We start from the raw sequence: 13,100 nt of genomic DNA on the forward strand, positions 1-13,100 counted from the left end.
ATCTCTTCATTTCCTCCTCTTGACTGTCATCTTTCCATTCACTGGCCTCAGTTGCTGCCTCTGGGAAAAAAACAGGCAATCATTTAAAAAAATATTAAGTACCTAATATGTGCCTGACACTGTTGCAAGCACTGGAAATACAGCGGTGACCAGACATAAACTTGTCCTCACTAAGCTTATGTTTTAGGCAGAGGGATCTACTAAGAAAGAAAAAGAAAGAAAGAAAGAAAGAGAAAGAGAGAAAGAAAAAGAAAATATACACTGTGCCGTTTTAAAACACTATGGATAAAGACGAAAGCAATGTAAGGGTAAGAGGAAAGCCTGGGAAGTAGAGAACTGCTAGTTTGTTTCAGGGCGCTCAAGGAAGGCCTCACTGGTTCAGTGTCATTCGCACAGGAACCGGAAAAAAAGGGCAAGTGAGCCATGTAGAAGTCTGAGGAAAGATGGTTCTAGGTGGAGGCTCAGCGAGTTTCCTTCCTGAAGAAAACAGACGCTTGGTGTGTTGGAGGAACATTCGAGAAGCCGGTGTATTGGGGCCAGAGTGGACGAGGAGGATCGTGGGAGGAGAGGAGGTTGGAGAGGTCAGATGGGGTCTCAGTCATGTAAAGCTTTCTGGTCCATTTTATGGATTTTTTTTTCTTTTTTTTTGCTTTAATTCTGAGTGAGACGAGAGAGCAAAGGCACGGGCGGATGTGGCTTCTGTTCTAACTGGATCATTGTCCACAGTGTTGGGAGTAGACTCTCGCAGGGCAGGAGTGGAAGCAAGGAGGCCAGGTGGGACGTTGTTTCAATCATCTAGCCGGGAGGCAATGGGGGCTCAGACCAGGGAATTAAAAAAAAAAAAAAGTGGCTAGAATCTGAGTATGTTTTGAGGGTGGGAGAAAGTCTAGTCAAAGGTGACCTCAGGGATTTGGGACTGAACATCTGGAAGGACCAAGTTTCCATGAACGGAGCTGGAGGAGGCCGTGGAGAAGGCAAGCTGGGGAGAGGGATCAGGAGTATAGTTTAATATATACTGAGTTTGAGATACTAACAAAATGCTGGCGTTGACGTCCCCCAGTCAGAATTTCCAGGACGGATAGTTCCTGGGGCCAGTTGACAAGCGGGGTGCTGAGACATACCCCCGCCCCTAGTCTCTCCCCAGCCATGTGTCTAGTGCAGAACTGTTGCTGAATGTTATCAAAGAGCCCATCCCAAATCCAGCCAAGAGATAGATCGAGGCCATTCTATTTAAACCCACCCTCCTCCCCAGCATGCTTCTCAGTGAATTTATTCTGTCTTCCAACCCCTATCTCTCCCCTCCTTCTATGATGATGTTCTCACACCTTAATGGAAAAGCTTGGGGTCATGGGCACTCTTCAGTTCATCCGCTCACTTCCCCTGAGTCGCCATCTTGTGACTCTCTTCAATCTCACAGGATGAGCTTTCCCTTATGTTCTAAGCAAAGTCCTTCATCTTGCAGAGGGGTCTGTCTCCCCCACCAGACTATGAGTTCTTTGCTTGGGAAAACTGAATGGTTCTTTTTTTTGTTTGTTTTTAAGATTTTATTTATTTATTTGAGAAAGAGTGAGGGAGGGCATCTCTGTAGGAACATGATACTAATGACACACTTTGTGGCTTTCAAACTCTATGCACACATACTACCTTGTTTTTTTCCTGGCAGAAGTGAGAATTGGAAAAGGCATCACTAACCACAGGCATATCTGTGGTGCTCCCCTCCTTCCCACCCCTTTGATTCACTCCTCTGGCTTTCCATCCCCCAGCCGACTGGAGAAAAGGCTTCTAAGTTTTGCTGGGCTTCTTTGGGGGAAGATGGCCACAGAGGGCGCTATAGGGTCGTAGATAGGAAACAATAGTTCTGTAGTTTCTATGAAGAGCTATTCTTCAAAGGGCCCTCGCCATGTAACAGCCCACAGTAAGAGCTCTGTCAACTTAGTTTCCGTATTTTCTCACAACAATGTTCCCTTTAGATCCGTTTGTCTTTTTCTCCCCAAGTCCCTGTACCCCTCCCTGGGCTCTGATGCTGCAGCCCCAACATCAACGGACCTGCCTAACGCTCTTGCGCCCTTTGACCGGGGGCAGTGATCCCGGGATTAGACCCAGTAGGTAAGCCACCCCCTTTACAGGCTGGAGAAAAAAGCCTCCCTCTCTCCGTTGTACCCTGAGTGGGGAGCCTCTTTCTCCCTTGCTTTGGGACTTGCCTCTAGGCGCTCAGCGACTGCAATGTCTCCATGCGACAACAGAGGGAACCAGTACACTCTCTAAATGAAACTCCGAACTCCTCCCAGATCTCGAGTCACCGGTAGTCTCCAGACACTCCGATTTCAAATTCAGCCTTCTGGAAGTGATGGAATTCCCTGTCGTAGGGGCTGGGCCCATGCTGGCTTTCTGGAAGCATTTCCTGCACTACGTGTTACCCTTCTCCTTCCTAAGGGCAGTAAACTTGTACGGGGGAAAGGAGATAGGATTCAGGTCCCTTAGATAACACAAGGGGACAGAAAACCTTGAGGAAATGTTTAGAAGTAGTGACAAAGGACACAATTAGTCATCTGTGGTGTCTCTGCAGTCCCCTGAGGAGGAGTCAAGGTAAGGGTCTGTTTTGTTCTGATGGGCTAAGTCCAAGCATGGAATTATAGAAATAAGTGAGGGGTGCCTGAGTGTCTCAGTTGGTTAAGCCTCTGCCTTCAGCTTAGGTCATGAACTCAGGGTCCTGGGATCGAGCCCACGGCAGGCTTTCCTCTCAACGGGGAGTCTGCTGCTCCCTCTCCCTCTGACTCTTCCCTCCGCTCGTGCTCTCCTACGCATGCTCTCTCTCTCTCTGTTAAATGAATAAATAAAAAGATCTTTAAAAAATTTTTTTAAATAAGTGAAAGTGATGAGGGAGCAGAAGCCTAGCCCAGGACAAAGCGCACGCTGACACCCTGCAACCCCCCCCCCCACACTCCTGGGTGGGATAAGTGTGCTATTCCCCCAGGAAACTTCCAACTATCTTACTGTTAATGCTTTGCTAGAGGGAGAAACAACCTTAGCTTGGTAATTGCCAGGCCTCCAGTATCCTTAGGATCCTCCTTAGCATATGAAAGTCCTTTTGGACACCTCCCTTTTTCCTTACCTCCCCCAACCCCATGGTATATAATCAGTCACCCCTCACTACCCCAGTGTAGCTCTTTCTGCCCACGGGTCCTGTCCCCGTGCTTTAATAAAATCACCTTTTTGCAACAAAGACGTTTCAAGAATTCTTTCCTGGTCTTCAGCTCTGGACGTCACCTATGTTCAAAACTCCATCAAAGGGAACAAATCTTGCTGAGAACCCACTGGGTGTCCTGAGATAATCTACATTCATTGTTTTACTTCATTATAACAAAACAGATATTCCATCCCATCTTAAAATTAGCCAAAGAAACTAGGACCAAGAGAGTTTGGTTCATTTACTTGGGGTCACATAGACATCAGTGAGAGATTGAAATTAGGTCTGACTCTGAAGCCCGGGCTTGCTCTTCAGACCTACAGGGAAAGCACCCAAAAACCTGGTTCCACTTCTTTCTAAAGCTGCTTCTGACATTAAAGGGAATGTAGAAATTGAAAAGATGGGAAATGTTGTGACAGACCACCAATTGGCTCACCTACCTGGAGGTGTAGAGGAAGGGAATAAGAACAAAGTCTTTTAAAATAGGTATTTACAACGCCAGGAAGAAACGATTCTCTATAGGAAACCTCAGCAGCCAAAGTTTATGTCAACCCCATTGTGCATTAGTCAGTTCAACCTGTTTAGCAAATTACCATAGACTGGGCCGCTGAAACCACAAACATTTATTTCTCATGATCTTGGGGGCTGGATTCTGAGATCACAGTGCCAGCACAGTTGGGTTCTTGGTGAAGGTTCTTTTCTTGTTTCCAGATAGCCTTTTTCTCATAGTGTCTTCAGTGGTGGGGAGCAGAGGGAGGAAACAAGCTTTCTGGTATCTCTCTCTCTCTCATTTTTAGAGAGAGAGAGGGTGTGCACATTCGAGAAGGGTAGAGGAGGGGAGAGGGAAAAGGAGAGAGAATCTCAAGCAGACCCCTCACTGAGCACGGAACCCCATCTGGGGCTTGATCTCGCAAACCTAGATCACGACCTGAGGCACAACCAAGAGTCAGACACTCAACCGACTGTGCCACCCAGGTGCCCCCTTCTCTGGTATCTGTTTTTAAAAAGGGACTATTCCCATCATGAGTGTTCCACTCTAATGGCCTAATTACCTCCTCAACCCTTACTTCCAAATATTATCATATGAGGGATTAGGGCTTCAACATATTAATTCTTTTGGAAGGGGTCACACAAATAATCAATCCATAGCACATTGCAAAGAGATACTGCTCAGGAGAGAATAAAGGATGGCTTGGAGAGGGACAGTGGATTCCTTCCAGCTAAAAAGTGGAATTCCAAGTGATTCCCTGGTATTTCCCGGCCAGCTAAAAAGAAGAGGATCTAAGCAGAAGGACAACAGGAGTGAAATTAAAGGGAAAAAGGAAATCAACCAGGTGATCTTGCAAGCACATTTACGGGAGAGAAAATAAAAATATCTAATAAAAGTATGAAAAAGGTATACTCTAATAATAACAAAAACTATCAAAATATTATTTTTTGCTTATAAAATTAAAAAGACAAAATTTTAATAGCAATGTTTTATATTGATATGGGCATCGTAAGTCATGTACTCTTTGCTAATTACAGCATAAATGTATGCAACTGGTTTACAGAGCAATTTTGTAATAATGTTCAATTTTGCAGACATTAAGTATTTATTCCATTCTAGTTCATGTTTCTTATTGCTACATTTAAAAATCACTTCAAAACTTAGCAATTGAAAACAATAATAAATAATTATTGTCACACGTAATTTCTGCAGAATTGAATTCAGAATGGCTTAGATGGGCGGTTCTAGCTTAGGGGTCTCTCATGAGTTTGCAGTCAAGTTTTCAGCCAGAGCTACAAGCATCTTGTAGGCTTTATTGGGACTGGAAAAGCCACTTCCAAGATGGTGCACTCACATAGTGGTTGGCAGGAGGCTTCAGTTCCTTAGTTCCTCCTCTGGAGAAGTCTAGAGGGTCTCCACGACAAGGCAGCTAGCTTCCAAAAAACAAGGGATCAGATAGCAAGGTAGAAGCTGCAATGTCTTTTATGACCCAGGAAGTCACACCCCATCATTTCCACAATATCCTATTGGTTACACAGGTCAGCCCTCCTCAAGGTGAAAGGAACTATGAGATCGTGAACACTAGGAGACAAGGATCATAGGGCCATTCTGGAGATTGGCACCACAGAGTCGCTACTTTCAGGCTTGAAGGATTTGGATCTTCAAGAGCTCAACAATTAAAATATCCCTTCTGTTAAAGGGATGCCAAGGCATATCTGTTTTGGGTTATTCTTGGAACCAATTTTGACTGCGGCTCAATTATACAATTTAGTTTCTTTACCTTGTTTGTCAGCAAGGGAGCAATGGGAAGACATCACAGTGTAAGAGACGTTGGAAAAGCACAAAGAAATAAAGGTTTATGGGAGATTGGTTTCGAACTGGTAACTTCTGCTTGTAGCATTCAGGAGAAGGGCTCATAGGTAACCAAGATATGGATTATAACAATGGTTATTTTTCACAAGGAGGTCCTAGTCACCTTCTACAAGCTCAGGATTTACTCTCTCTCTGATTACAACATAATCTTTCAACAAGATAGACTGGAATGAAATGTTTCTTTTTACTCACACTTTTCTAAGATGTGAGTTGCTCAGAGTTCTTTTACAGAGTCCTAGCAATTTATCTGCACCACCTTTAGAGCATTTTTACCTCGACTCCTTGGATCATATTGATAGACATGTCTAATTCATTCTATTCACTCCGAGTTACTTGAAATCCGAGTTCATTTCTATTTTGTCTCTTTTCTCTATTCAGGACCTAAGTTCTCTCCCACTCTCCAGTTTCCCCACTTTGCCTTCCCTTTATACAAGCAGATAAACGCCTGTGCTCATTGCCTTAGAAGAGCCTGTGAGTTTTTTTGATTTTTATATTCCAAAAGCCCAAGCTTGAGAGATTAGTATTGACTTCAGACATAGAGAAAAATGCTTGCTAGAAATAGCGGGAGAATGCACAGACCTCTCCCTGCTCCAGACCCAGAAAGGCCCATGTAGACAGAAATAAGGCACATATCAGCAGCAACCAGACACGTTGATGACCCAGGATACCGAAGAGCAGATGGCTCCTTGGCCTCTCCACTTTGCGCCACATAAGTTACCCCACCTGCCTGGGAAGTTAGACAAGCCTGAGCAAAAGCGGATGGGGGCAAATTGTCTGAAACTAAACTTCTGCCACCCCATCTGAATGGAGCTTGAAGTAGGTAAAGTTGAATTACAGAAAAATAAGGAAGGCTTCACTTATTGCACGCCCTAGTTTGTGGATCGGGATTCTTGTTTGCCACATCTGTTACTCAGTAAACCTTTATTAAACGAGCAAAAGAATTGCATGAATACATGAAACATACAAATTTGTAAAAGGTCCACGTTCGCCCAGGGCAGATGCATTTTGATAAGGCGAAGTGGACTAAGGAGCACAGAGGCTGGGCTTCCAGAATTACGGCTTCTAACGACCCGGGGAGGGGGTGGGGGCGGTGGCGGTGGCGAAGCCCTTCCTGCAGTAACTGGTCTATTTCCCTTGGGATACCGTCTAGGAGAAATATAGGCCGGGCTTCATTCTCCTAGGTTCTCAGTGGGAGGGACGCGCCTCAACAAGAAAAAAGACCAGTCCTAGTTTCTGGTAACGTTTGAGAAAACACTTAGTGTTGGCCTGAAGCAGAAGGCACTCAGCAGGGTTTAACAGCTCACGCTCGGGGCTTTTCCCCAAAACCCAATTCCTTCTGTCAGCTCTAGACCCGCCCCCTTCTGGGCCCGCCTCCCCGAGCCTGCAGGATTGGCTCTTCCTCCACTTCCGGCTTCTGGACCCGGGTGCACTCGGTTTCCGGTGTCATGGCGGCCTGAGGTCCCGGCAGTCGGAGAGGCGGCTGCAGGCCCCTCCCTGCGGAGCCGCTGGTCCGGCAGGCGGGGATGTGACCGCGGGCCCTGCCGGCCTGCCCCGGGCGTCGCCTCAGCCGCTGTGCCAGTGCACTCCGTCCACACCGATGGCGGGATCTGGCTGCGCGTGGGGTGCGGAGCCGCCGCGGTTTCTGGAAGCCTTCGGGCGGCTGTGGCAGGTACAGAGCCGCCTGGGGAGCGGCTCCTCGGCCTCGGTGTACCGGGTGCGCTGCTGCGGCACTCCCGGCTCGCCCCCCGGAGCCCTTAAGCAGTTCTTACCGCCGGGAACCACCGGCGCTGCGGCCTCGGCCGCGGAGTATGGTTTCCGCAAAGAGAGGGCGGCGCTGGAGCAGTTGCAGGGTCACAGGAACATCGGTAATTGCCGCTGCCTCCCTTCCCTTCTTGCCCAGGTCCCGGCCCAGCCGTACACCCCCTCTCAGCCTGGCCTTCCGTCTCCTGTCCTTAAGGCGGGAGACGTGGGTCTGGCCCTCTCGTGGTCACCCGATCCAGGCCCCTTTCCCATCCCCCTTTACTCTGTCTGCAGTAGGGTGGAGTTGGTGGTCGGCTTTGCCCAGTGTCACGTAATAGATGCTCAGTTAAGTTCTGTTTTGCATCGGAGAATGCAGCACCTATTAGCATAGTTATCTTTTCTAGTGAAAGGAGCCATATCTTTGCCACATTTGTCGTTTCTTGTATGGAAATTTTGAATCTTTGCGTACCAGTGAAAAAATGAGAGATCCTCTGGGGCGTGTGATAATGCTAGTAACTCGTACAGATGTTATCTGATACATATTTAGTATGGATTTGGGAGAAATGACTCAGTATTCACATAGGAGGCCTCTGGAAGTGTGAAAATTAGGAACACTTTATACTTTTACCCTGATAAGACTATGTTACATGATTTAGATATTCAAAATATAGGACGTATGATGATTACTGATGATTGATCTATGAAGGGTCTTCACTGTCAGTACACTCAGTTTATAGTTGGTTCTAGCTTTGGCTAATAAAGAAATGGCTTAACTTCCTGGCAAGCATAATCTATGTGTAATTTGAAGAGTTGCTTTTTTTTTAGATTACCACTTTGGAGAAGAATTTCTTAACCACTAGTGTTGCCTTTTTTTTTTTTTTAAAGCTTGCTAAATGATGTATATAACCCTGATATTTAAGAGTGAAAAAAAAAATTTTTTTTGCAGTTTTTGCAAGCTTGAGGACTTGTTGGATCGCAAAATTAGGTTAAATTGTCATCTTGAAAGACTTAATCTTGTAATATTTATTTCTATCCCCCCTGCTTTTAATATTTAGATTAAATGCTATTTTGGATCAAGAATCAATTTTCAGTTTTGTTTTTGCAGGTTGTGACATCCATTTTAAGAGTCCATAATATTTGGATTTTATTTTTAATCATTTTTGCTTGTACCCTGAGTGTATATTCACCTGCTGCTGAATGCTTAACGAAATACAATTTGAATTGTGCCATATTTAATATCTTTGACAGTAATGAGCTGTGGAAGGTTTTTTATCTGGTTTCATTAAAATAACCCAGTTGCCAAAAAATCTTACTTTTGGGAAAGATAAATTACAGTGGAAACATGATGCTCATCTGAGTTTTCCTTGCCTAGAGTACCCCAGATTTGCACCGCGGAGTTATCTATGTTAGTTGTAACTTATTCTGCGTCTGATTTTTAAAGCATTATAACTCGTTTCTTTTTCTAGTGACTTTGTATGGAGTCTTTACAATCCACTTCTCTCCGAATGTGCCATCACGCTGTCTGTTGCTTGAACTCCTGGATGTCAGTGTTTCGGAATTGCTTTTATATTCCAGTCATCAGGGTTGCTCCATGTGGATGATACAGCATTGTGCCAGGGATGTTCTGGAGGCCCTTGCTTTCCTTCATCATGAGGGTTATGTCCATGCAGACCTCAAACCACGTAACATATTGTGGAGTGCAGAGAATGAATGTTTTAAACTCATTGACTTTGGACTTAGCTTCAAAGAAGGCAATCAGGTAAGAAATACTTTAATAACAGGGGTGCTTTGGTCGACACTTAGAGATATTTCTTTCTAAAATACTGAAATGCTCGGGGATGAAGTAAATAAAAAGAATATAATTTCCACCATGTAAAAAAAAAGGATGTATGTTTGGGTTAGGTAGCGTAATTAACAGGTAATTATTATTACTGCTGCCTTCAGTGTTGGCTCTCTATCTCATGGCAGAGCACATGTCACAGTTCTGGCAAACCCTCCATTCTCCGTGGTTTGTCACCTCTTTGCAGAGTGTCCTTATTTATCAGCTGTGCCTAACAGACAAGAGACTATCTAAAGAAATGAGCTGCTGTGTACAGCTTGCCTGTGAGAAGTGCCCAGTTAATGAGCCAAATAATTAGGGTAACCAAGGACTAAACATTTTCTGGCATTCAGTTTGGCAGTGGTTTATTGTACTCTTAGAGAAGTAACTACACCATGGCAATGGAAGGAAAGTGAACAGTTTTTTATTGGTTGTAATATTTACCCATTTTCTTTAGGATGTGAAGTATATTCAGACAGACGGGTATCGGGCTCCAGAAGCAGAACTGCAGAATTGCTTGGCCCAGGCTGGCCTGCAGAGTGATACAGAATGTACCTCAGCTGTTGATCTTTGGAGCCTAGGAATCATTTTACTGGAAATGTTCTCAGGAATGAAACTGAAACATACAGTCAGATCTCAGGAATGGAAGGTAAAGTATACCAGTGCTTTTGTTTGGAGTCCTTAATCCTGATTTAAGAGTGCTCAGTTTATAATGATTCTCATAGGGGACGCTGTTTACTTCATCTCTAATATACTCCTCTTCCTGCGTTTTTGGTACCTTAAATGCTACTATTTATTGTCATAGCTACAGATGTGCTAGTGAGTATTGCATACTTACTGACCTTAGCCTGGGGCCTGGTGGGTAGTAAGTGCTTGATAAAATGAATAAATACATATTTCCAAAAAAGCAGAGTGATTTAGTTACACTACATCCTATAATATTACTAATACGACAAGTATAAGTTTAATGATAATCTTTACATAAAGCTTTACAGTTAATACTTTGTAGTTAACGTATTTTAATGCACAATCTCACTGAATTTCCTAACAATTCTATGAGGATCGTTAGCGTATTGGTTATTTTTTTACAAATGAAAAACTGGGGGCCCAGATACAGAAGCCATTTGCTCCAGATCATACCACTGGATGTTCCAGCCCTGGGCTCCATATTCTGTTCTTCCTGTTCAGAGTTTAGCGTTCTGTCCGAGTCCCACAGTGCTTTATATTAATTTGTATTCCATATATGAACTGTCCTGGTAAAGTGAGTACTGCTTATAACATTGTTTCTGTGGGAACATGAGTTCTAAATTCCAAATCTCTGACATAACAATGAACTTTCTGTATGTTCATAATTTAGGAATTAACTGTATTATGTTTTCAAACATATCATGGGGCCTAAATGTTATGATGGTATCAGTATCCTTTAGGCTAGAGGTTTGAGAAATAATACAATGTTTAGGAATCATTAATGGTTTTGATATTAAGCAACAAGTATTTTTTAAGCATCGAGTAACAAATAGTTTGTGTATGGCTATTGTACCGTGTAGTTTTATTTCTTTTCAGCCCTTAGTCATCTGTTTCTGGAAGTATTCCTGGAAGGAATGCTTTAATAGTCTTGTGGGTGTACCTAATGCTTGCTTTTGGCAAAAAATGCTACCATGCAAGTAAAACCAGTACTATTATTCTGCGTTGGCACTTTTCACACAATCAGGAGGCTAAGTATTCTTTCTTCAGCACTAATCCAAATACAGATTACTTGCATTAGTTTTGACTATCTTTGAGACCTTTGGACTGTATCTGCTTGGCCCTGAACTGATCAGAACTAAGTCACATTCAGGTATTTTGTATGTAATTTGGAGGTATGATGTGTATTAAATTCCCAGTATTCACCCCTCTAAATAAAAACAGTATTTTTTATTTTAATCATCTTCTGTGGAGACAGAATTGCCAAGTGAGTATGAGTTTGGGCTCTGAGGTCAAACTACTAGGGTTCATATCTTGTCTTCACCTCTTACTGAGTTACTTAGGGTTACTGAACCATGGTTTACTTTCTGTAAAATGAGGATAATAGAATTTTCTCACAGAAGTACTGAGGTTAAAAAATAAATGATACCTAGTTCTTAGCATAGCATGTGGCCCGTACTAAGTATTCAGAAAATTGTAGTGATAAGGATGGTATCAGGTCTTTTTATTCGTGTACGCAGTTCCACGTTCTGAGAAAGCACAGTACTCAGGGAGAAAGTTAATGTTCTATAGGATTTAGAGTATGAATAATGTGACGGATGCAAGTTTTAAATACTGCATTACTTTCTCTCTGATAGTCTACTTGTATCTGAAAACCAATTAAAGACTCCTCACCAAGACACTCGGACTCAACTCACACATTAATTTTCTCACTTTGTATTAAAGTACACTTTTATATGATTGCTTTGGTATTTGTTCTTATTCGTTCATCTAGTAAATATTCATATAGAGTGCCAGGTCCTGTACTAGGTGCTGAGACTAGAGAAGAAACTACTAGGAAGCTTATAGTTACGTACATGATCTCCTCCAATAAGGTGGTAAGCTCTCCGAAGAGAGTGTTTTCTGTTGCATTTACCTACCAAACAGTACAGTGCTATGTGGCTAGTACTCGGTAAATACAGAATGAATTGAATAACCAAAGGAAGACTTTTCTCCCTTTTTTTAGGCAAACAGTTCTGCTATTATTGATCACATATTTGCCAGTAAAGCAGTGGTGAATGCCGCAATTCCAGCCTATCACCTAAGAGACCTTATCAAAAGGTACATCATGTGTACTTTCAAGTTCCTGTGTGTACGTTTATTATACAAACGCTATTTTTGTTTTGTTTTTGTTTTTGTTTGGATTTTACTGAATGGATTAATATTATTTCTGGTGATCACGGAGACGCTCTTCCTGGCAGCTGTATCTTTGGCCTCTTGTAGCTCTAGCAGTCCGATATACTTGGTGGAAATTAGATTTTTCTTTCTTGTTGTTTGTAGTTTGTTTGTTTTAGGGTTTTTTTTGAAAGTAGGTTTTTAAAGAGCGTCTTTAGGGGGGTGGCTGGGTGGCTCAGTTGTTAAGTGTCTGCCTTTGGCTCAGGTCCCCGGCTCGGCAGGAAGCCCGCTGCTTCCTCTTCCACTCTCTCACTGTCTCTCTCTCTCTCTGTCAAATAAATGGATAAGATCTTTAAAAAACAAAAAAAAAAGCGTATTTATTAACTAAAGACTGAGTTTGCTTTCGGACTACCAAAAAAAGGTTTAAAATAAGGTAGCTATGTATTATACTTGAAATAATTCCTGCTGGAAATTCTGGGGACAGATGTAATGTTTCTTATTCCTGAGTAGGTCCAAACACGTTAGATATTTAAAAATAAGACGTAATGTGTATTATCAAATAGTTGGCCTTTCACATTTCTGGCATTATGGGCCAGAAATGAATAAAATAATAATTATGTTGCAAGAGGATAGATGTCTTCGATCAAGTCAGAATATTATTCTTTCTTTGGAATATTGTCCCTATAAGCCTTCCAACTAGGTTTTTGGGGTTGTTTTTTTTTGGTTTTTTTTTTTTTAGCTTTGTATTTTGAAATAATTACAGATTCACAGGAAGTTGCAAAAATGTTACAGAGAGGTCTGTGTACCCTTTACCCAATTTCTCCTAGTGGTAATATCTTACATAACTGTAGTACAGTATCAAAACCAAGAAATGGACATTATAATCCACAGAATTTACTCAGATAAGAACTTAAAAATTTTCTTTGCACTTATTCGTATATGTTTGTGTGTTTTACAAATTAGTTTTCAATACCTGTTACTATCTGATTGGTATTAGATTTATAAGATTTCCGTTTTACGTGGAAAAGGTGACATTGTGAAATTATGTAATGAATTCTAACTTGGAAGTCAAATCATGTAAGTTCTAGTATTGACTTTGGGTTTTTTTGTTTGTTTGTTTTTGTTTTTGTTTTTTAGTGCAAAAAGGTGATTTT

The 13,100-nt window shown here is 42.5% G+C and overlaps 1 protein-coding gene and 1 long non-coding RNA gene across 2 annotated transcripts in view; both read left to right on the plus strand.

Moving 5' to 3' along the window:
* Positions 1-6,651: 6,651 nt before the first annotated feature.
* Positions 6,652-13,100, plus strand: part of UHMK1 (U2AF homology motif kinase 1) — a 27,960-nt gene continuing 21,511 nt past the window's right edge. The window contains exons 1-4 of the mRNA XM_008685745.2: positions 6,652-7,414; positions 8,756-9,048; positions 9,566-9,757; positions 11,798-11,892. Of these exons, the coding sequence (XP_008683967.2) occupies positions 7,147-7,414; positions 8,756-9,048; positions 9,566-9,757; positions 11,798-11,892 (848 nt within the window). The 5' untranslated portion in view covers positions 6,652-7,146. The remainder of the gene's footprint in view (positions 7,415-8,755; positions 9,049-9,565; positions 9,758-11,797; positions 11,893-13,100) is intronic.
* Positions 11,899-13,100, plus strand: part of LOC121103975 — a 3,711-nt gene continuing 2,509 nt past the window's right edge. Inside the window, exon 1 of the long non-coding RNA XR_005836291.1 lies at positions 11,899-13,092. This is a non-coding gene — a long non-coding RNA (uncharacterized LOC121103975). The remainder of the gene's footprint in view (positions 13,093-13,100) is intronic.

This window comes from Ursus maritimus, unplaced genomic scaffold (assembly GCF_017311325.1).
Source record: "Ursus maritimus isolate PB19 unplaced genomic scaffold, ASM1731132v1 scaffold_2, whole genome shotgun sequence".
In the NCBI taxonomy this organism is placed as follows: Eukaryota; Metazoa; Chordata; class Mammalia; order Carnivora; family Ursidae; genus Ursus; species Ursus maritimus.